This window comes from Pseudochaenichthys georgianus, chromosome 13 (genome assembly GCF_902827115.2).
Source record: "Pseudochaenichthys georgianus chromosome 13, fPseGeo1.2, whole genome shotgun sequence".
Lineage (NCBI taxonomy): Eukaryota > Metazoa > Chordata > Actinopteri > Perciformes > Channichthyidae > Pseudochaenichthys > Pseudochaenichthys georgianus.
The window spans coordinates 15288421-15314302 of NC_047515.1; the positions used below are offsets into that span (position 1 = coordinate 15288421).

The window sequence follows — 25882 nt, forward strand, 5'->3', positions numbered from 1 at the left end:
GTCACATACCTATGTACAATAGTCCAATTGTTGTAGCTCCCCCCTACAGAAATTCCAGGGGTACTATTGGACGGGAAATGCAGAACATGTGGTAAATGGGAAGCATTCCTGAGCGAGGAGTCCCAAAATTCCACACAGGTCAACAGGAATACCAGAGGAAAAAGTCACAGGGACCCAGAAAGAGTATACAACTTGTGGTACATGATCTTTTACCACTGTGAATGTTTTTTTTGGTCTGCACCCATCGTTGTGATAACATATTTAATGTGTACTTTATAAGTATTACTCTTTTGAATGTCATGGTATGTTATGCAGTGCTGGATAGCATGACGTGGGTTTATCAGGGCTTGTTTGCAAAATAAGTGTTAATTTTCAGTGAGTTTGTAACCAATCTTTTTTTACTTCTGTTATAGCTACAAAAGTACTTAAGTTGTGGTGTGATCTTTATCTTCAGTTAAACTAAGACTGTCTTAGGTCTCAAAAGTATAAAATTACTCAAAATCATTTTCAGTTTGCTTCAAATAACTTGCCGGAAAAGAGCATTTTTAAGTTGGGTTGATAGTTATTTAGGATTAAGGGATCAAGGCTGGATTCTAAACTACTGTTTGCTTGAAACTTGATAAATACTGGTGGCCAGAGAGCTGTTTATGACTGATAAGATGCTGGGATTGACTTTATCAAAGACCTCCTGGAAGAGCTCGTGACACGTGTCATATGACTGACACGTCTTTGAAGGAAAAACAGGTTTAAAACAGTATCTTTAAAGAGTGTAATTCCATTGCTCACAAACTTTTGGTGAGGGATAAAAGAATCAGCATGTTTTTCCTGGGAAGACGGTTGATAGCAGAGTTGATTACGCTGAACGCTAACAGCACCTCAGTGTTGTGACAATTATTAGATAGCAGCTCACAGAATGCTGCTCTTGCATCTTCTCTGCATATATCTCACATTTCAGTAGGTCTTCCATAGGGCCCTTGAAGATTTGCATTGTGTCTAATATATTCCATCTCTATAGGGGTGTATGCTCACTGAGTAAAGAGAAGGCTTTGAAGCATCTTTTTATTTTGAAGTTTAAACAGCACAAAGGAACTCCATTCAGGAAATGAAGGGAAATCTTTGTGCAAGCTTTGAGAAGCCCACAATGTTTGGTTTTTCAGTCTGTGCCCAGAGGTAGGATTTCAGTTCTCTGGAAATGTGTGGTGTGTTACTTTTGGTCTTTAGGAAGTATGATATTTCTGTACCCATGTCTCAGGCTTGGAAATAATCCCACTGCCTGAGTTTGAAGTTTAACTGAGGAAGCTTGAAAGGTGAAAGGCCTGCTTGCATTGTTTTTCATTGATGCTAGCTGACATCAATGGGAGGATACCAACGCCTTTTCACTCCTTCTTCTTTCCTCCCATCCCTCGTGACACTCTTCTCCTACCGGGAAAATCACCCGGAGGAAATGGTGCAATGAAATGATGTGGAGGAGGGGTTACACTTCAAAATCAATGTCAAAGAATAGGTGGAAACAAGAGGGCATCACAGACAGCTTCTCTATGCCCATTTAAAAAAAAGAAAAGATAAATAGTACATAATATAATTGTAACTATGCTTCTGAATGCAAATTACCTTGTGCCTAATTCTACATTATTTCCCAAGTTGGTGTGTTTCTCGATACGTTAATCACATTTGACCTTTAAGGCTCTGCACACCCTTGTTAAACTCACATAGGTGCTTTAAATAACTCATGTTGATTTTCTCAGAGCCGTGTTAGCAGACAATGCTCAAATGGCATCTCTTCGGCTCTTTTTTTTAGCTTGTTTCACATGTTTGGATTGGACAAATTACACTTCTATCATAAGGTGTACATAATGCTGACTCACAATGTCACTGATTATTGGGACACTTAGTCATCTGTGCTTTTCTTGGGTAATAAGCCAGAATTAGAAACACCTGTGTGGGCGTGCATGGCATGGTTTTAGGTAAACAGCGGCATGATTAATATTGAGGCAATTGACATTTTTTCTTATTAAAGACTGCTATCCCAGTAAAGGGATTACCTCTTCTGAGTTCAAACAAACTGTTCATTTAAATACCGCAGCTTCCCTGTGTCCCTGTAGCTGAAGTACTGTGAGTCACAATCTGTATATTTCCCTGTCAGTGAGATTTCAGTAGCAGACTCTGATTTATTTTGCCGATGCAGTCTGTCTGGTGTATGTAATAATGAATTCATTTATTTCAATGAGCACATAAACATGGTAACTTGCATACGGCTAATTGGCATTTCCTTTTAATCCAGTGGGGACTTGTGAAGGACAGTAGGAAACAAGGAACAATGTGTGAGTCGAGTTGTTTTTTAGTTCATTGAGATTGACTTCAGCCCAAACCACTGAGTGTTGCTTTCTAGTTATTGTGAATCACCTGCATAGCTGTCTTTATTGTTGCACCGCAGATATTTAAAAATATGGAGCTCTAATTAATTACTACATTCACATTTATAATGCAATAAAAAAAAAAGAACACTGCTGAGGGGTGATGACAGTGACAGGCCACTATTTTGCGATACAGGTTTAGTATAATCCCAGTCATGTCTCATTATTTTTCTATCTGGCACTATCAATTAAGCACAATCTTTATGGAGATTGGTGTTATAGTAGCACAACAGCTTTTTTTAAGCAGAGTTGCACTTAAGGGCAGTAATTATCTCACCAGGGTGCTGTCAGGGGGGAAATAATTAGACCGCATTAATTGATGTAGTATCTTAACTGACCGGCCGCCTAGGCTCAACTTTTTGAAGGTGATTCAGTGCGTTCTCCCTGTTAAATTTCCCCTGCTTCAAATTTCTTAAAAAATGAGCTGCACAATTGTAGGGGTTTTGAACTGGTGCCATACCATTGTGTTGCTTCAGTAGAATTGATCAAGCGGAATGATCTTCTTTAATTTTTCATTCACGTTAACAGAAATAATAATGATAATAAAAAAGAAAGAATCCTTTTTTGAATCATACCCATATCAAATGAGCTGATGAAATTCTACTATTGCTCCAAAGAACTAATCCAGTAAGTAAATGCTAGCTTTCCCAAATCATGTGTGTTGTGAAAATTGGTAATTACTGTCATTTTTAAATATATACATACATACTTTCTTTTTTAGATGTATTTCAAGTTTTGGCAATTTTGCATTTGGTTCTTGGTTCTGCCCATCAATTGGACACTCCAAGTGATACTTAACTGTTTCGTATTAAGTGTTTACACCTGCAGGTTTGCAAGTTTGGCACCAGTCATATCGGTTCGATGTCTACCTTTACCCCAATTTAAACACTGCAAATAGAAAAAGAAACCCACTCACTCAGTAGAGACTTTGCAGAGGTGCTGGAGCTTTATCAAACGTAATGAAAAAAGCATCCACACAATCAAATCTGTGCAATAATCTTTTTTAATAAATCAGTTCCGTTCAGAGACCTTCTTCAAGGCAAGAACTGCTGTTCTTTCATTAAGTTTGCGATCTTCCCCGATACAATGGTGAGTATAAATCAGTGTGTGGTCCTCACTTTATTAAACGTTTTACTCAAAAGTGGTCATAGCGACCTGCAGTTCTGGTCAGCTTACATTCACAATATAGGCAGTTGTAATATCGCTTTTACTCCGCAGTAGACTACTTCCCAGTTACCAGTACCACACATTTCAACCCACGTTTTGCATGTTTTAAGCCTGAGTAACAAGCCCTCAGAAAGCATCGTACACCCTGTCAGTCGGAGGTACGGGTACTGATTTAAAGCAGGGAGCACTCCAATTTAACCCCATTGTGTCAGCATGCAGATTAGGCATCTGATTGACACTCTGTAACAATCACTGGTGATATCAATTAGCACGGCACATCGGAGGGAGCAGAATGCAAAGGAGCCATGCTAACAAATTAAACAGCAAGTACTGAGACAGATTTCTCAAGTGAGGATTGGGAGACGGGGCGGGGTGTATCATCTGGGGGATGCTGAGTGTTGTGAGAAAATGGGCATGCTAAAATAATACAGCTGACTTTTAACACTTGGAGGAAAGTCGGAAGTGCTGTTTGTTGATCCAAGGAGAAGAAAAAGGAACAAATGACTAAAAATAGTAACTGAAAAACTCACACCTCTGATGACACACATGCAGCTGTGGTAATTACTATGAAAGTTTACCATTATTGTTGTTCACGATGGTTCATTATTATTCAGAGGAACTATGAGATAGCCCTAGACAATAAGCCGATGGATGCCTTCTTTATGTCCCAGGGTATGGCTGCATCTCAAGCTCTGTCTGGAAAGACTCGGACGCTTTGAAGTTAGTAACCTGATGAAAAGGCAGGTCGTGGGATTAACCTCATCAATAACGGGGGAAAAGTTACATTCACAGCAATGCCCACCCTTATCCTTTTTATCGATTGGTGGGGAAAAAAGGACTCTCACACGTAGCCAACACTACCAAGACCAAAAGGTCATGGGAAAAGATTTTAGGAATGTGAGAGGTCTGTTCGGTGTACCACAGGGCGTGTTGTGGGACTGAAATAACACTTTAAATCCAGAATTTCAATAAACATTTATTTACAAAACAAGAATAATAACAAAGAATAATATGAAGAGTGAATACAAAATATGTGCTAATATGATAAAATACATTATCATACACAACGTATATCTTTATGAATGTGTTAAATAAACTATGCTTAGATTTTTGGGATCTGAAAAGGTTGAGGAAGCAGGCAGCCAGTGTCGGATTGCTTTACGTTATAGGGATTATTGCATCTCACTTTGTGTTTAAGGCAAGGATGAGACATGAAGAGGAAACACTTCACATAACAATGAAGCAGTATTACTTTTCTCTTCATCACAGGGAACACCATCACATAGACTGAAGAGGAGGAAGACAACAAAAAGAGATAATACTCTTAAAGAAATGTAACAATTTTACAAATAGGATTGGTCCATACATTTTTCCTTTTAAGAACAGCTTTTTAAGAGAGGAAGCACTTTTCAAAGCCATGTGTATGTGTTACATTATGAAACAGTCCCTGGAGTTGTCAGATGGATTGTGTCCCATGATGTCCAGAGCACTGTGTCTTGGTGTCTTTGGTGCTCAATGTGCTGTGTTGGTGTCCACAGAGTCATCTCCCTTTCGTCGTGTACCCTCTGAGGTCTGTCCCTCTGAGCCTGGCTTCAGTACGGGTACTGCTTCTGCTTCTTCCCTGCGAAACAGGAGAGCCAGGTGCACAGCAGCATGGCCGCCGCCGCCCCGGCCCCTGTGCAGTAATACGCCCAGCCGATCTGGCAGGAACCTGCGGAGGAGAGCAGAGGATTCAGGATGATTATCTTTCCACCCTTTATTTTATCTGTCCATCTGTCAGCGGGATAACTCCTAAAACCCACGGATGGCTTTCAATGAAATGTCTTCAGATAAGCCTTTGGCGGGGAAACAACTGATTTGATTTTGGCTTAACCAGAATATCTGAACATTAGAGGAGCCCTGCACGGTTTACCATAATGGAGCTTATTGGGCTCACAAATCTCATACTACTTATACAGTACAATATTATAACATACTTCTACAAGAGCTCTAAAACAGTTTACTCCAAATAGATACTGAATAAACTGCAGGAGGTTATAAAAGTGTCTCTTTTTAAGTCATGGACCTGCAATAAAAGGACATTTTTGTTTTAACAAGCCGTTTGATTTTTTTGTTTTGTTTTGTTGCCTTTTCCAAAATATTTAACATCTCTACTTGGACAATGGTGTATAAATGACAACATGTAAGAGGATCAAAGTGTGATATGTTCACTATTATATATAGTTTAGGGGCTATAAAAGAGTCTTACTTGATTCCATATATTTAGGAATTGAATTGTTAGGAATTTGGCCATTACCATACGATTTAGAACTATTCAGTATCAATCAATAGTACTATCTAAGTTGTATGTATACTGTGACATTTTAGGCATTATTGGAATGTAGAAAGGATTGTGTGTGGTTTATTTAAAAGACATTTAAATTATATAATTTATTTGTGAGAACTGTATCATAAGAAAACTACACTACAGCGTTATCCTTGCCTTAGATCCAACATTTCCATATAAGTGTTGTGAACTGCCTAACATTTTTGTTCAAGCAACAACATTTCCAATTTCAGAAATAGATAGCATCGCTGGAACAGATGTGCTGAACATAGTTTAACTTCATTTGCAGTGTGGTATGTGCCAAATGTGTTCTCACAACACAGAGTTTTGGAACGCACAAACAGTGGCCAAAAAACAAAAATGCAGAAACCGAGCCAAAAGCAAGAAGCAAGCACAAATTAAAACGTAAAAGGGCCTCCTTAAGAAGCATCTTCTATAATCCTCAAAGGAAATGATGTGCATGACTAAACAAGGATATGACCTACATCTGATTCTAAATTTGGAAAATGTTGTGATGACCTCATTATAAACATCGCATTTAAAGAAAGTGTCTGATATCCGGCAGTGGCTCAGTCAGTAGGGGCTTGTCCGGTGGTACCTTGCTCAAGGGCACCACGGCAGGGCCCAGGAGGTGGACTGGGACCTCTCCAAGTAGCAGTCCACACTCCATATTTAGGTCTGTTCGGGGACTTGAACCGGCGACCCTACGGCTCACAGTCCAAGCCCCCGAACAGACCTAAATATGGAGTGTGGACTGCTACACCTCCTGGGCCCTGCCGTGGTGCCCTTGAGCAAGGTACCACCGGACAACCCCCTTCCCCCCCCCACTCCCATTGCTCCCCGGGCGCAGTACAATAGCTGCCCACTGCTCCTAGTACTAGACTCCTGGTACTAGGACGGGTTAAATGCAGAGGCCACATTTCACTGTGTGCTCTGCATGTGTGACCGTTAAAGAGGGGTTTCATCCCTCCGATTCTATATTCTGATTGAATGTTATCTAATTACGAGTCGGAGGAGGCGTGTCATTTCCAAATCATCCAAGCAGCAGTCTTCTGATACTACAGCTATAACTGAACAGCTTATTTCTTGGAAGTACATTTTCTGTTATAAATGTCTCTCTTTTCAACTCCACACTCATTTTTATGGCTGTAGTTTATCTATAAACATGATGTGGGAATATTCCATTAACCCTTTAATGGTTATAGCATCCTGTGGGATACAGTCAGTTATAAGGCTGTGTCCATGTGTAAAATGGGTGCAGAAACTGTGTAATTATGGTGCATTATGGGTGTAACGTGCGTGTACAGTAACATGGGTATAACAAAGTTTTAATATGGTTGTATTAATGTGTAATATGAGTGTAATAATATTGTAATATGGGTCTAATATAGAAAATAGCAACATTTGACTGAGTGACTTGGACTTTCCTGTATCCATTCTGAAGACATACGTATGATACTTTCCCCAACTTGTTCATGTTAGACATACATGCAATTATTTTGTCCTGCAGAAACATTCCAATTCATCTTTGAATCACTACGTTCTCCCTGCTCTCTTCATGATTAATGAAGGAGAGATTTGAAGTACTCAATGTGGCATCATTTCTTGTGTGAAATCCACAGTTCTTAAGCGACTTGTCATGGCGCTACCAAGAAAGAGGTGAATAACTATAGTGCAGTCATCCTCATCTGAGCTGCACGCTGATGCAAACCCACTTGTTAACAATAATTCATACTGTATGTACTGAGAGGATGTTCTTTCAAAGAACTCCTTTCCAACATAATTACATCTGATGACATGGTCTGAAATCTCAGTAATTGAGATGATACGTTTAAAAACTTTAACTACACAGAATTATATCCTTCGGAATTATATGAACACGATTATATAAAAGCTGCTAGAACCATCACATATCTGCAGAAATATTATCTGTTTTAATGTGCATATATCAACTTGTATTTATTAACTTAATGTCGGTGATGATTTTGAAGAATGTTTGGTTGGTCTTTCATTGAGTTCATCCAACTGTCCAGAACTATATCTCAACAACAACAGATTGTCATGAAACAGACATGCATTGACTAGTGGTGCTCTGGCTTCATTGTCAGGTCAAAAGTTGCCCTTGTGAAACACTCATAGTTGAATTACAAACACTACAGCGGATCATTGGGGGACTTTAAATATGGAGTCGGAAGTTTCATTTTGGCATCATTGGGCAACATGTCCTTAATAGCAATTCAGCATAATTGTCATCCAAATTGCACCCTAGGGTAGCCAGTACTCTGTAAAATGCAAAACAATGCCAGAATATACGAAAATAACAGCTGTCCTCTTTCCCTTCTCTGTCCAAGAGCACAGGCATGTGACGTAATTCATACAGTAACCTGTATGAGCCACTAGTCAATCATGTTAAACAATCTAGATGCCTTTATATAGCAAAAATGCAATGAAAATAATCACTCCTGTTTTCTTTGCCAACTCATGGGTCCGTAAATATCTTTGAGATGACATGCTCTCATTCTAGGCTCGCTACAATGTCAGGAAACATTTCAGAGAAGTTAAGACAAAAAAGGTTGCAAATAGTTTAACCTTCTGATAACCATAGCCATAAGCTTAAGGTTGGCAAAAGGCTTAACTATGAGAAAGATGGAGACGAAATGTTGCTAACAGCTTAGCAATGCTAACCAATTAGCAACAGTTTTGTCCTTTTGAAATGCTTCTCGATATTGGCAGATACTCTTTTAAGTCTGTCTGCAGTTTAAGGCAGTTCTTTCAGACCACTTACATTATGCCAAAAGCTAATGGCATTTTTGACCATTAATTACAACAAATATTCTGCCTAGTCCAGCTTTAACTAGTTGCTTGGTACTCAGAACATCTACCTATCATACTGTGTATGGAATCAAATATATAAAAAGCATGGTGGACATTGATGTAAATTAAAAGAGAGAGCAAATCTAAGTGTACTGGATTACATCATATATGGGCTCAACAGCTTTATCAAAAAAGTACCTTTGACATTTAATTAAAAATATTGCAATCACACAAAATGAATTTCTCCTTGTATGTAGAAGTTCAAACACTTTTTGATTATTATTATTTGATCATATAAGAGCACCTGCAGTATAAATAGCCCTCCACCTGCCTACCATCCAATACAGAAACATTATATTGTCTATGAGATAGCCCAGAGAATGCCAGCTGAATACTGAGCAGCAATCGAGCTCATACTTATTCTCAGCACATATTTATAGCTATAAAACACTTCAGGAACTGACAGCAACAGGAGGTTCTGTTTACTTTGTATCATATATTTTAAATACCAAGGGATCTTGTCTCTTCAGTATATGACAGTACCAGAGAGTTGTGTCTGCTTGGTATTAAAAAACAGGCAGCATGTCAAGTGCCAGAGATAAAAGTCTGTTCTCAACTTTGTTCATACATTTATCAGTTGTGGGGCCGGAACATTTGGCAAACACAAGACAAATGTACACAGTCATGGTTGAAGCATCAGTGTGTAAGGTGGTGTCAGGCTGTAGGTGTGTGTGTGTATTAGTAGACATCTTACCTAGTTGAAACTGGTCCGAGCTGTTGTTGCAGGTCTGTTGTACTTCCTCGCTGTCCCATCCCAATGGATAGAGTGCACAGCCAGATCCTATGAGCAAACCTGAGAACGAGAGAGAGGGAGTCTGTCAGTGATGGAGGAACAGTAGTAGCCCAAAGAAAAGAAACATCACAAAATATGACCAGAGGCTGAAAAGACAGCGAGGGGGAAAACCGCAGCAAGGACAAACTCTCCCCATCAAGGTGTTCACTCGGCTCCTTGAGGGAAGGTCTGCATTGTTTTATGTGAGACCTTGCCTGTGGGTTTTCATAATTTAAGAATCTTTTCATTAATGAGGAAGACAAGAAGGGTGTTTTTATTCTTTGTTGCATCCAGATAACACAAACTCAGGTTGTATATGGATTCTCTAGCAACCCTGGTTTATGTTTTAAATAAAACTATGAAAACGACAATGAGCTGAAGCGGTGTGTGACTTCACGCGTATGATTTTATTCTTCTCACCTTATCAACTGTTTCCAGCTGATACTGATGGGGAGGCAATAATGACCTGTTCCAACAATTCAACTTTACCAAGCCAAAAATCCCTTTGTAAAACGACACAGATTGTGATTTTAACACTTTGTCATGTTTTTTACAGCTGCAAAATAAAGCGCTCCTCAGCCAGCAGCTCATAAAACCGCTCACATCAACGAGAGAAATAATTCAAATAGCTTGGCAATTTCTCGCACAGCTAACAACAAAAAAAACCAGCAATTTTTGGTACGCAATAATTACAGTAAAACTCTGGAAAACCCTTGAGGGACTGCTTTATGTCAGTGATTAGAGAGACCTATGACTGCACTTAAAGCTGCACACAGAGACGAGAGTAAAATCAAGTCAAGGCCATTTAAATTAAGGATTAATATCCTTAATATTAGCCTACAGCCACGTCTTGACAAGTTATTCCCTGGATGCCAAGGCCCGTCTCTTAAAATTACCCTGTAGGTGGCTCTGCCATCACATTAGCTTAATCCCCTCCGATGTGTCTAACCTGCTATCAGTTTTTAGGATGTGAGGAAGGCAGCGGAGGAAGAGAAGGCAAGAGCTCTGCCTTCCAACCTGATTACCTCTGCCATCCAGGATTGCCTTATTACATCCAGGCAAAGATAACAAGCAGGAATTAATCCACATGCTAATGCATATGGGCTACACAAACTGGCCAACATCAGAAGGGGAGTAGAAAAGTGAAAAAGACATCTGTTTTCCGCCGTTGCAGCCAGGAAGACGGTGAATGTCATCAGCTTGCATCTGGGGGGAAATGGACTGATTATGACACCCGTGGTAGAAAATCAATTCAGCGAAACTCTGGCATGTTGATGAGAATGAAGGGATGTAAAAAGGGTCCAACCAAGTCCGTGTCGTTACAGCTCAGGATCAGAGGGGATCCTGGGAATGTAATAAGTAACAACTCGGCTGTTTCTTCTTCAGCTTCTTAAAAGAACTTCAGACGAGTTTCTGCAAAATGACTACCTTTAGCTGAGCAGTAAAGCAAAAGACAGGGGCATTTGATGTAAATCCCTGTACAAGCAGTGGACCTCTGATGAACATAAAAACAAACTCTTTTGGAAGGTACAAAAATGCATTTGTAAGCTAGTGAGCATACCCGCAATCATTAAAATATTCCCAGTTATGTAATGTGATCGAATGTGTTTTGATTCAAATTTGTAACAGTAAAGAGCCAACATGATAATGTATTCATGATTAATATTTAATTAAATCAAAAATTCTCTTTCAAGTGTTGTGTAATGCAGAGAGATACAGCAGTATGTAATCAAATTGAATTTCCTTGCAGCACGAGGAAAGAGAGAAACAAAATAACGCAGGGCAGAATGTGCTTCAAAAAGACATTGTTATTCTATCCAGCAAACTGTAATATTTCCATTAGAAAAATCAAGCTTCATTGTGATTTTCAGTCAGTGTTTGATTAACGCATTCGTTATAATGATCAGATTTATAAAACGCTGCAGCAGGAACCTCCGTGAGAATAGGGGGGAAAAGGTTTTCGTCAGTGCATAGTTTCCACATCAGGTCAGACGATGATGTGATGACATGAAAAGCTGTACATCTAAGACCAATGACGGGAGGGAAACGATTGCCACAACAAAGACAAAAGCCCAGTTCCCTTGTGTGATCTTGAAAAATAAAAAATAAAAGGTTGCTGGGGATAAACTCAGTGAGCCTGCAACACTGCAGTGGGTGAAATCAATGAGAGCACTGACATGTTACCAAGCCAATATGGTGATAGATACGGCAAAGCAAAAATCACTGGGAGCGAGCACTAAGGTATCTGTATCATATATGGCTCTACGTTTCACATTTGGCTTTTATTTGATAAATATATTTTTTGCCATTATAGTTAAGTCTGTCAAATCCTATCCTCCACACTTACTACGTGGGTTTTTGAGAAGCAGAGGTAGGAAGGCTGGTGACTGGGATGTGGGAGACAGATTAACAAGAATGCAAAATGCTCTTTCACATACTATTTAAAAGGAAGGCTGCTAGAGAGAAGTGTGGACTTGTGAGAGGCAGAATACCTCAGGCTCTAATTCTCCATGCGTGCTGTTAAACAGACGGTACTTCCTACCCTTACTATTTCCTAAGCTGACACAGATGCACCCCAATCTGCACAAACAGACAGTCAGGGATTTGTGTCATTTAGCATGTGGATGCCAGCTACAGCAGTGCTTCTCAACCTCTTTGGCATGTGACCTCTTAAACTGAGGTAATGCCTTCTGCTGACCTGAATTCCCATCACAGAGTGTAAACACAGACACTTTGGATCATGACATGTGTTTCCCCCCCCCCTGAAAATGTTCTTAAATCTGGTGTCCTGGATGGTGGCGCAAGGACCACTGAGCTAGTGGACACACTACAATCTCGAGCATTAAAGTCATGCTAAATGTATTATAATAAAATGGGTTGCTTTAACAGAAAATAGATAAGCATTATGTTACATTAGAAACACATTATAAGTAAGTCTTACAGAATGATTAAACTGCAATCAGTAATTGACAAATTCAATTATTCCATACTTTGTAAAGAAACACCAAATGGCCAAAATGAAAAACCCGACACTTGTTTCAACAAACGTATTCTGTACGTTGCATTGCCTGAATGTTCTCTTCTGCTGATCAACCTCAACAAGAGGCTTTTTCTGTTGCTGTGAGCAGATGGCCATCTCACAATGAAATCATTGCAGAACTCCACTAAGCTGCCATAAGGACTGTAGTTAAAGTCACCACAAGGCTGCAGCTGTACAGCAACTACATTAAGGAACTGATGGACAGGAAATATCATAAAGATAACGTCACTACCATTTGCACCAAAACAACTAGTTTCACCGTATCAGCATCAACCATGCTCTCAGGTCAAACATGAAGAAGCCCTGAGCTTTCTGCGCAATCGGACGAGGCTCTATCAACACAAGCCTGGGAGGGTTGTTTGTTTACTCTGCTGCTTTTTTACCATCAACCACTATTTGTAAAACCTAAGGCCATTTTGGAGTGTTGTTTGAGTTGCTATGGCAGCAGGCTGATGCTGATAGTTTCCTCCCGGGCAGAAGAGATGAAGAGGAAGAAGTAAGGGTCAGAGAGAGCGGCGTGTAGAATCAAGACGTCTTATTCACAGATTGAGTTTCAATTGATCTCCATGAGGTTGTTATCACAATGACTATCTCGGGCCAAATGGCTTCTGTGAAAGGCTATTCTATGAACTGGGAAATAAATCAGATAAATTGACTTACCCAAATACAATCAGTCCCTCATTCCATTCTTCAATCCATAAAATGTTCTCTAATACAGTCAACTTTCTACTGCATATAGTTGCCTCGGATTTCATCATTGCAGTTGAGCTCACTTTTGAAATCTCTTAAAAAGCACACAGAGAATTGAATTGTTTCATCAGAGCTGCTCTATTGTGCCCCATCCTTATTCTGTCAACGCTTTTTACCCGAATGAAGAACTGTCCCCTTTCATATCCCCCACATTCTCTGATTTAGGGAGTGCTGATGCCTTTTGTCAAGCTTTCCTGCTTTCTGTCAAAAAACAAGGCATTTCTTTACCCTCCTTCATGCCCCGAGACACTACCATTCAAGGTTATCATTCAAAAGGCCAAAGAGAACAGGGAGAAAAGGCTCCCGCTAAGCTCTAGAGAATGTGAGTGGCCAGGGAATTGGAGTGGGGGTGGGGCTGAAAGGGTCAGCTTAATGTAAGACATTCCCTTTTGGGCTTGGAGGATCGACAGAAAGCGGAGGGAAGTGTAAGAGCAACCTCACCTGGGAAGGCAAGCCCACCTGTGACAAACTAGTATCCCCCTCTACTCGTCCGTAGGCATTTGTGGTTGAAAATTATAATTCCAGTCAAGTTTTATGCTGTTTCCCAAAACATGTTAATAATATGAAGAAAAGAAAGCTGGTACGATTAATGACATGTCTGAATATGTTTACAAAACGGCTTGCAAAAAGGGCAGCAAGGAAAACAAGTGGGTCGTTTAATTTATAATCCTTAAAATAATTATGGAATTTAACCCATTTCTCAACATAGCCATTCAACACATGTACATTCTGTAATTATCTCTCTGTATAGTAATTTCCATTGTAAGTGGTGGAGACCGCCATTCCCACAGTGGATACAAATTGCCTCGTATGAGAGATTTAGCACTGCAGCACATAATCCAGCAACACTGTTTTTAATTCTATCATTAATATCAGCATCATTGCTTACTGCTAACTCAGCCGTGTCAGAGCCATATTAAGTCACTGCTAAAGCAAACCTGATGCAAACCCAACATTTCCTCCAGCTGCTGCTTCCATTTAAGGACATCTGACAATGGTGCTCATAAAAAAACACTTTCTTCTTAAAATATAAGAAATATAAGACAACAAATGTTGGGGCAAAGAACATTTTTCAAATATTGCAAGGGAATAACTAGAAGGAGCAGCCACAGTGAGCTAGATGAAGAGCTGCAGGTTTTTAAGAGTAAAAGTAATGTGAGGTTCTTTGGCTGCTGCCCTGTAAACAAATATGAGCGTTAACCTTGTGTTAATCTGACAAAGTAGCTCAAGGACTGTTAGCGAAAAACCTTCACTTGCTGATACCATGTTTACTCGGGTGTTGCCACATCTTAAGAACTAGAAATTAAAAAATAAAAACATGTTGTGCAATGTTACCTTAAAGTAAAAATCTGTGCTTAATTGTACTCAATTCATCCAAGCATGGTACTTTGCATCTAATCTAAAAACAAATATATAAATACAATCTGTTATGTAAATAATATGAGATTATAATCATGTTTATGTCATCCTGAGCTTTAATCAGTTACAGGTTCCCACAGTGTCACGTTTGCCTGTCAACATTACCATCTCTGCATGTCGAGACATGTTTTTTTTCTCCGTTTGAAACACGTGGCAGACATCAGTATGGACAGCTTGCATTCCTGCTTTCCTTACAAGGTTTTGATTCTCTGTCATTCAAGTTGGATCAACACAGTCGCTTTTTAGAAGGGCTTAATCCTATGTGAGCATTTTTGCCGGAGAAGCTGTTTTTTTCATGTGAGCGAGACGGGGATCTGGAGATTCAGTTGAAACGTTAGACTTTGCAACTGTGAGAGATGGAGGATGAGGAGGAAAGGAGGGATTTAATGAGAGTATGTAAAGTATGAGTGATATGTGATGTGCAAAATGATGCATCTTAACATTTGCGGTTGCCAGTGGCTGATATTCAAGCATTATATTGAGCACAAATAGTCTACTTGTTGCTATTAATATTCCTTTGCTAAACTGTTTTGTGAGTTTTTCTGCATGAATCTTGAATGACAATTATCCAGAAGGACGAGAGGTGTGTTCATGAAGAAGTTTTACAGGTTGAACCATGTTTTCTCCCAACGGTTGTATTCTCAGTTACATATTCCACTGTGTGATGGCTGACTACACAGGAAAAGATGTTCCAGTCTGCAGTCTTCTGTCGGCTCCGTTTCTTTATTCTTGTTTTGGCTTTGCAACTTGAATATCAAACACATAAACGTGTATTACAGACCAGGCCAGTAAGAACACAGCTCTGTGACAAACCAGCTCCACACCAGGCTCTGACTATTAATTTAGAGTGTGACCATCCCCTTTATGGCAGATTTCTCCCTCTCCCCTCTGGTATCTGCCACAGCCGCCCAAAGAAAAGGTCAAACAGTAACAAACAGTCCTTTATCCCAACATCTATCAGAGGACTTAACAAGACTCGTTGTCAGGCTGTGTTCATGTGAGGTCTGCATGGTTATGTTTTCTTGTCTGCCTGCAAACAGACTGTTGTTTCATGTGTCTCTAAGATGACCTGATCCAACAGTATTTTAGTCAGGGGTACAGTTAATTTGAAAATGTACAAAAAACCCAAAATAAATCATTCAAAGAGTGTATAATGGGTCTGCAAAGCTTATCTTTTACTATATAGATTGTGTGCCTTTTTTTCTATTTCAGGAAACATCAAAAACACTGAAGCTATTTTCACACATTTGCTCTATATATTATAGCATATATAGTTACTTTTGAAGCAAATTTGAATGTGAAACGGTTAGCTAGAGTTAAGGTCAGGTGTGCGACATGATGCAATGCTGGATGCTGTATTAGATCACAATTCCAGTTTGTAAAACATAAAGGAGATGCAGAGAACAACCCAGCGTTAAGGCCTAACAAGTACTTAAAAGTTGAGGTAGTGAAAAGGTTATGGTAAAGGAAAACTGTCAAAAGATGGAGTGTGTTAAGTGTTATAATGTCAGTTAAATCACATATCCCTGAGGTATGGGCCAGAAATAAGCCCAAAGTGATGACCCGTACAGTGTGTGGTGGTTTATTGGGTTGTGCCACACAGTCTCATTTCATTCTCATGTCCACCCATCAGTCACCATCACAGGCCCTGGGCGGAAGGAGCAGTTTGTGTTATATTGATCCGTTTCAGCGCTTCTGCTACAGGCATTCTGTCAGGAACTGGTGTTATCTAATCACACCACTCATTTGTCACACAGTTTCCAGCTACAACCGATAATTAATGAACACACCAACTACAAGAGCAAAATAAAGGTCTGGTTCATTAAGCAATGGGCAACTATTAAGAAGGAAAGACAACATCCCGTCTGCAGCACAGTGGCACAACACCAAACTGCAAAAGGACGACACCGGGGTGTGCAAAATATGTGGCAAATGACTTTCAGAAGACAATGTCTTCTGCATGTGTGGGGAGAATTAGCTTTTCACACAAGGGCGCAGATATTTTCTGTATGTCTCAGTCTTTCCAGCTACTAAGAACCCACGCCTCCTTGTGACCTCAACCATGTCTCCTCTGATCTCATTTTGCAAATTGGACATTCTACCCACTCCTTTCAGTTAAGAGGAGTCAAACAAGAGGAAGGTAAATAAACAAGGGAATACAAAGGAAAGAATGCTGCAGCATCTGGGAGAAATTCCCCCTCTAGCTTTTCCAAAATGTTGCACAATTTTCACATTTCTCTTTTAAATGTAGTCACCCATGTGCTAAACTAGTGATGGAATGCACTAAGAACAGAATAAACAATGAGCTAATGTGTGTTACTAGCTATCTGACAGCATCACCGGACTGCTACCATACTGCACTGGAGTTCATTTTCTGCCTTTGATTTTATTCAGAAAAAGGTTTTGCAATATCTTGCAATATTATAAGGACTTATTATCACTGTGAGGCTGAGTGGCAATAAGCTTCTTTACTTTCACATGACAAAGTTACAGTCAAAGCCAACTTACAGTAGATTCTGGGCAACCGTTTTTTAAGCCTCATTTAACTAAGATTTCAGTCATTTATAGGAATCTATAGGAATACACAGTATGCTAAAATGGACCTTCTACAAACTGTTATACAAATCAGCATGGTAGTCTGGAATTTTAATTTAAAAAGGGAAGGGACTTCCATCCATCAGAGGCGAGTTGAGAGAAGAAAGAAAATGTTTGATAACAACAAAGCCAAAGGGTGTGGAAATCCTCCTCAGGGTAGGATCCACTTCTTATGTTCCTACAAGTGGAGCTCTTCTAACTGGGTCATGTCTGATGTGTGAGGCAGCAACCTCCTCCCCCTGACAGAAAAGCATGATGGCAGGCCACATGTGAAAAAGTCAGCGTATACCTTCAGCGATATGCTCCTGCCATAATTACAATGAGCGGTAAACATGCTAATGCAAGGCCTTCTGGGGAGAGGAGAATCAAAGACACTGCAATCTCCACTTTAATATTCATGGTAATAGCATCCAAATATGCAATGAATGTTTTAGTATCTTCTATAATAAAAATTGCCAGACATCAAAATGCCTCTCTGACAGTACTGGGACTCATCATGTGAGCCGTTCCATACTGAAAACACACACAGCCCCGCTACAAAAAGGACAAAACAACGCTTCTGGGATCGGGGAAAAACCAACTCGCACTGCCAAGTGTACAATGTACTCCATAGCATGTGTTTAAAGTGCCGGCCATGATCTAGCACACACACCAGGCTAGCTTATTACCCTTGGGGATTGAGTTTTAGCAGCCTTTTCCATTCTCCTAAATTCAAACATTCACTACAATAAAGGGCCACTTTTACTCCCAGCATTTCATTGTGTGGGTGTGATGATGTGAATACCATTCAGTAAGAGTGGAAATCTCAGAAGGCCACAAGTCTCATTCTCGAGCCACGGAAAGGTTGGAATAACATAACCCGATACACTATAGGACATATATTTAAAACAAAGCATTGACATTGATAAACACTACTATTTTCTTTTTATTATTGATTTTGAGTAAGATGATAATTTATGTCTGGTGAAAATGAAGCTCGGGTCGCGGGGGTAGCAGTTCCAGCAGAGAGCCCCAAACTTTCTTTTCCCTGGCGACATCAACCAGCTCTGACTGGGGGATCCCAAGGCGCTCCCAGGCCAGCGAAGAGATATAATCCCTCCACCTGGTCCTAGGTCTACCCCTTGGTCTCTTCCCAGCTGGACGTGCCTGGAACACCTCCCTAGGGAGGCGCCCAGGTGGCATCCTAACTAGGTGCCCGAACCACCTCAACTGGCTTCTTTCGACGCGAAGGAGGAGCGGCTCAACTCCGAGTCCCTCCCTGATGACCGAACTTCTCACCTTATCCCTAAGGGAGACGCCAGCCACCCTGCGGAGAAAACCCATCTCGGCCGCTTGTATCCGCGATCTCGTTCTTTCGGTCATGACCCATCCTTCATGACCATAGGTGAGGGTAGGAACGAAAATGGCCCGGTAGACAGAGAGCTTTGCCTTCTGGCTCAGCTCCCTTTTCGTCACAACGGTGCGGTAAAGCGACTGCAATACCGCTCCAGCTGCTCCGATTCTCCGGCCCATCTCACGCTCCATTGATCCCTCACTCGAGAACAAGACCCCGAGATACTTGAACTCCTTCACTTGGGGTAAGGACTCATTCCCTACTTGGAGTGGACAGTCCATCGGTTTCCTGCTGAGAACCATGGCCTCAGATTTGGAGGTGCTGATCCTCATCCCAGCCGCTTCACACTCGGTTGCGAACCGATCCAGTGAGTGCTGAAGGTGAAGCCATCAGAACCACATCATCTGCAAAAAGCAGTGGTGCAATCCTTAGTCCACCGAACTGCAGACCCCCCCCCCCACGACTACGCCTCGAAATCCGATCCATGTATATTACAAACAGGATTGGTGACAAAGCGCAGCCCTGGCGGAGGCCAACCCTCACCGGAAATGGGTCCGACTTACTGCCGAGGACCCGGACACAGCTCTCGCTTTGGGAGTACAGAGATTGGATGGCCCTGAGTAGAGACCCCATACTCCCGCAGCACCTCCCACAGTAACTCCCTGGGAACCCGGTCATACGCCTTCTCCAAGTCTACAAAAACACATGTAGACCGGATAAGCGTACTCCCAGGCCCCCTCCAGGATCCTTGCGAGAGTAAAAAGCTGATCCGTCGTTCCACGACCAGGACGGAATCCGCATTGTTCCTCCTCAATCTGAGGTTCCACAATCGGCCTGACCCTCCTTTCGAGTACCTTGGAGTAAACTTTCCCGGGGAGGCTGAGTAGTGTGATGCCTCTGTAATTGGCCCACACCCGACCACGGATAAGCGGGAGAAGATGGATGGAAAATGAAGCTACCACAAGCAGCCGGTTAGCTTAGCTTAGCAAAAGGACGGAAATAAAAGGGAAACAGTTCTGTCCAAAGGTATCAAAGTCCTCAACTTGTGGGTTTTGGTTGGTGTGTTTTGTTACCTTTGACAGTTACGATAGCAGTTTCCATTTGTCTTTATGCTAAGCTAACTGGATATCTGAACAGTAGCTCTTTATTTAACAAACAGACGTGAAAGTGTAAATCTTTTCATTTAACTCTCTACGATAAATCATTTAAGGTTGTTTACTAAAATGTCAATGTCTTTTAAGAAGTTTCTCACAATTCTCAGTTTATTAGCTGTGATGTAGCTTCTAAGTGAAGCTCATTGAAGTAACCCTTTGTGTACTTACTTGTGTTAAAATAGATTGATAAAGACATGATGAAGCTTACTGTAAGTGTATCAAATGCTGTTAATGTGACATTTGAGAGCCCTTGAGGCAGAGCAGAATAGTCTAAATTAGAACACACTATGCAACATGTCAAGTAATCTGTAATATAATAGGGAAATACAAAGCAGAGGCAGAGATCAGATTGTGCGGGACTGTGTGTGCTCTGACATTTGGTATGATATTGAATTGGCATTGTGATCCCAAATAATCACATAATATCTGGTTTATCCTGTCTGCTCAAGGATGAAAATCTATTTCTGCCTGGGTGATTCAACAGATTGAAACTAAACAGATGTCAAGAAAGGGCTACCAATTCCATTTCACATGAAGATTATCTTGCCTTTTCATATTGCCATGGCATCTCTGTCAGGGTAGTAAAGGGTACGGAGGTATTCTAGCGGATGTTATTGTAAACAGATTCATTTTAGTGATGAAATTGCAGCCTCGTCCCTCTAACAATACTGTTAGAGAGTCCTTTGACGAACACGTAAGTAATAAAATCACATCTAGATAAACAGATGTTTCTTTACACTGATTGTGTGCGGAAGATACATGACAGTGACACTTGTCCATTTTTACTTGGTGTTAAAAATGCCTGGTGTGGTAAAATATGATGAACTACGCAGAATGTTTAACGGTGTTTCCCAAACCGACAATTATTTCTACTTCTTGGTCAGAGTACTGGCTAAATGTAAAGACTTGATTCTAGTGTTGACATGCACATTCACCAAATCTTCATCTTGATAGACAGTTTGTATTTTTGCCAGTTAAACCCTAAGCCAACACATTGAAAAACATTGCAGGTTTTAGAAACCCGCTGGATCAGAATGAACCCACATGCTAACCCAAAGCACTAGCAGGTGGGCTGGAAGTGAAACAGTTCAGATCAGTAAAGTGGAAACAGAAAACACCCAGAAATATTTGAAATAAATCCAAGGTTTTTTTTCCTTTCTTAAGAAAATGTGGAAAAACCATGAGGTAATGCAGAATGAACAATGGAGCAGTTATCCAGCAGTATGTGTTTCTAATTAAATGAGATATGTTAAAACAACATGGTGCCCTGGTTTTAATATGCTTCAGACAACGCAGACCTGACACCTCTATTTAAAATACTGCCTCACACAGACATATGGCTTCAATCAAGCTGCAAGCATTCATGTCATAGGAGTCAGTGGATAGCATGAATCCAGAGATTATACCATGGGAGCAAGGACGAATGAAAATCAATAGTTCCCATGAGTCCTTGCAAAACTGCCCCTCACTGAGATGTTTCAAAGGAAAAAAAAATCAGCCCAAAGGAACAATGCTCTAAGCACCAGCGGTTTCATCCTGCAGTGGTGGTTAGAGTGCATTTCCACTTGTATTGCCTTACTCTCAATTCACACGGGAGTAATAGCAAAGTATGTTCAGGCCTCAAATAATTAATCAATTAGTTCCTTACTTCAAAGCATTAGTACCAGAAAATGAAATTCAGTATGGTTGATACAAGTCTGTAAAGTTAAAAATTTTATAGTTTGTCACTGTGCAAAGCTAAGCTTCAAATTGCCTCCCAAAAGCATTAACAGCCTTCCTCTGCACTCCCCCAACCCTGTCTCCTAAAAATTACGTTCCCACAGAACTAAACTGCATTCTCAATTACGTTTAGTTAGACACATATTTTCTCCCACGTTACGTTCGTTATGAACGTATCTCAAATACGTTTATTTTCTACATATCTTTGCCATTTATTGTCTTGCTTATAATAATGATAATATTCATTTATGAATATCATTTTAGAGCACACATTTAAAATCAGTAGGCAAGGCTGTAATTTCGCCAGCTGTTACTCTCATGAGCGAGGCAGAAAATAATAGTTTTAACATGCCAAAAAGCTGCTGTGTCGTTTATTGCACCTCAAACATTAAAACAAATCCAGAGTTACGTGTTTCTGTACTTCCTCTAAGAAGAAAGGACACTAACAGAAGAGCTCTGTGACGCCAGATGTGGTGTTGTTAATGCGATATGATATCCAGTTTAGGATGGCCCGAAGACACTACAATACCCATGATCCCCAGCTATCGTTTGGGACTACAGTCCCGTTGACAAACCCCGTGATTAATCTTCAAGCTCTGGGATTGGATGTTGGAGTGGCAGTGCGCCAAGGTTACGCCGAGCGTCAAGCTCTTTGAAATGGAACGAAACCACGGCAGACTATTCAAAACTGGACTCGAACGCCCCCCCAGAACTACACATGCTGGCTATTGTGTTTCGCAACATGTTCTCTATGGCACGTCTCTACTGGGAATTGTAGTTTTAAAAGACGTTTTCCCCAAAATTAGAAGTTGACAGTATTAAACTGTGTACAGCCCTGGAGGTTTAGGCGATAGGAAACACATTGGTGTGTACACATTTAAAACATGTAATTACTAAATGGGTGAAAATCGCTTGTATCCATAATGCGCAGCATTAATATATACCCACATGACAGCTCATTGTTACTTTGTAATTCTACTCCCCTACAATTCAGAGGTTAACCTGGTATTTTTACTCCACTACATTTATTTTAGTTACTTTGCAGATTCTGATTAATGACCCTTAAATCAGACTTTAGTTACACCCGAGTAAAATTCAGGGAAAGGTGATTGTCAAGTGCCAACAATCAGGAGAGATATTTGATAGTGGGTGCTTGAGAAGACTAAACATGTATCTGCAGATCTTTATAAAGTATATTCATTACTCGTTATTCTCTACTAATAGTTAATTAAAAACTGTATATAATTGCTATTTTGCACATGCCTTTCAAGATTTTCTAAGGTTTATTGACGATATCATATACACAACTATGGTGTAGTTATGCAATGAATGAAAAACTTGGGTCGCAGGTGAGGTTCCTCAACAGTGCATTACAAGACATCAATATGTGTGTATACCTCTACCATTAAACTGTCAAATTCTGCACATTTCTTATACTATCTATATAATATCAGTTAAAATAAGTGCTTCAACATAGTTTTAGATGTTAAGTACTTTGTCAGGCTTAATATTTATCTGTAGATAGATACCCCCAAAGCTTTTTTCTTATTTGAAAGAAGACCTTAACCTAAAGTATTCTTTAATGTGTTAATAAAGGTTAATTAGTGTGTCTGTTTTGCACATCCTCCTATTAATATCTTTGTACATCCAGCACTAAACTGTTTTATTGTAGAGATCACTTACAGTATCTTCTTGATTTTTTACATTCTATATTTCTATCATTGACCTTCTACTTCCCCCCTATGAAGATATGTACTCTTAATATTTTTTTCATCAAATAACATTATTCAACAAAAATAACATTATTCAACAAAAAGTATTCAATAACGTGCTTTAACCACTAGGCGGTGCACACAGCATACTAATAATAACTTTGTATTATTAGTGTAGGACACTTATGTATGTATAACATCTGCAGATATTTAGTTTTATTAATGTTTTTATAATTTTACAGGATATTGCTATACTATTTCTCATGTTTTACTTCTACACATTAATATCTGATTTGTAAAACATCACAGACAGAAAGGTATATCCGTCATTTAATGGTAAGCTATTGAAATTCCATAGATGTGTCTCCCATCACCCAAATCCCCTGACTATTCTCTCAACTCAGTATTTACATTCTTATATTCAAAGAAAATCAGGTTCTTGGGTAATCTGTTCAGTGGGTTTGTGGTGTGTTTAGCTCGAAATGTCCCTTATAGGCCTACGTCTGTTTCCGGTGACTTTATTTACGGCTAAAAAGCATGCTAAAAAGCCCAAGATTATAGAATTAAACGAATAAATAAAAACAAGGATAATTGTGTGTTATTGTTGAGTAAATAACAGTGTGTTATTTAGAAAAGAATAACAAATTAGAAGGAAAAAAATATTTTCAAAAATACAGATTTCAGTATTCTGAGGCTATAAGCCCCATTTCTTTTCCTCACAGACAGGAAAAAAAGTCTGACATTATACGATTTAAAATAAAAACAAATAAATAAAAAGATAAAACACTGGCATATAATTTACGTTAGAATAAATAGAATGGTTTTGAATAATAGATGAGAGTAAAATCTAAGTCACTTTACAGCCCCGCCCACTTTTGGGGAAACCAACGCTGTCATTTGAACGGCGATCAAGCCTGAAGCCACAGAGCTCTTCTGTTACTGTCCTTTCTTCTTAGAGGAAGTTCAGAAACACGTAACTGTGGATTTGTTTTAATGTTAAAAACTATTATTTTCTGCCTCGCTCATGAGAGTAACAGCTGGCGAAATTACAGCCTCGCCTACTGATTTCAAATGTGTGCTCTAAAATGATATTTATAAATGACTATTATCATTATTATAAGCAAGACAATAAATGGAAATGATATGTAGAAAATAAACATATTTAAGATACGTTCATAAGAAACGTAACGTGGGAGAAAATATGTTTCGAGAAGATATGTAGAAAATAAACGTATTTGAGATACGTTCATAACGAACGTAACGTGGGAGAAAATACGTTTCTTGCTAAACGTAATTGAGAATGCCGTTTAGTTCTGTGGGAAAATAATTTTTAGGAGACAGGGTTGACTCCCCACAACTGCATTCAGTCTTAGAAGTGCAATATTTTGCATCTAAAAGAAAAAGATACCAATAGATGCCAAAAGACTAATTTAATTTGCATGGGATTAGTAAGTAATACCCGGGGACTTCTGACTTCACCAAGATGTGGCAAGTCATTTGCACTGGAATTACGCTTAAATTACAACCGTGCCAGTCTCGCATTGGGATTAAAATCATCAACAATCTCCTTTAATTATACAAATCACTTCTCAACCTTAGGTTATACGAGTTTCGTGCAAATAGAGCTTTATAAAGTTCCATCAGTATTCATGAACATGAACGTCTGCTGTGCCGACAATTAATTAGAAATCAACTTTGTTGGATGAAACTGAGAAACTTCACAGTAAAATAACTCCGTTTCATTACAGAGCTCTCAGAGATGAGGCGGAAAAGTTCGCCTGTGTAATGTCATGTGTCCACAGCGGCTCCCATTGACTGTCAAAAGAGCCTGTCCACAATACGTCTCCTGATTTAATCACTTTGAGTGCAAGTGTCTCTAAGGGGGCTTGTTCCTGCTCACACATTAAGACTGAATTGTCCAAGATCATAGGTCATCGTTGCATATACAAACTCTTTTTTTCATGGATGAATCTATTCTTTCCCGAATGTTGATAACGCTAACAATGTTAGTAGCCTTTAAGTGACAGAATAGCCTGGCAAGGGCTGTTAAGAATGCACCACTGGACATTTCAGAGCTAGTCAGTCTGATTGATTGAGCAGTAAAGAGTTTGTCCGTGGGGTTAACAGGACTCAGATAAAAGATTAAGAGTCTGTTGAGTCTTGATTAATATTATAGGATATAACCTCTGGCCAGTGGTGTTGAAAGATTTATATAAACAGGGTCTCTGCGGCGAAATATAGGCACACTGAATCGGAGCGATTTAAAGTCAATGAGCATGAAAACATTCCCAGCCTATCCCCAGGACACAAGCTAAATCAAAACAGAATTGTCACAACTCCATAATGAGGCAAACGAGTATATTACTGACAGATGAAGATGAAGGACAGTAACACAAGGGACAAAACTCAAAGGCGTGAACCCATATTTCATTCTTGCCGTTTTCCTAAATCAGACGGAATGTGATGACTGCGGGAGAAAAAAATTCCTCTGCATATTAATACAGGACCTTGTCTGTGTTCAACCCTGCCCCACCCCCTGGACTTTGGCTGCCTGATTAGTATTCAGTGAATTCATTAAGACACAATTGATGGTGTCTGGGAACATGG

General features: G+C 39.8%; 1 protein-coding gene across 1 annotated transcript in view; it reads right to left on the reverse strand.

The window, feature by feature from the left end:
- Positions 1-4544: 4544 nt before the first annotated feature.
- Positions 4545-25882, reverse strand: part of LOC117457879 (LHFPL tetraspan subfamily member 6 protein) — a 44962-nt gene continuing 23624 nt past the window's right edge. Inside the window, exons 3-4 of the mRNA XM_034098134.1 lie at positions 9476-9574; positions 4545-5292 (exon numbers count right to left, since the gene is read on the reverse strand). Of these exons, the coding sequence (XP_033954025.1) occupies positions 5174-5292; positions 9476-9574 (218 nt within the window). The 3' untranslated portion in view covers positions 4545-5173. The remainder of the gene's footprint in view (positions 5293-9475; positions 9575-25882) is intronic.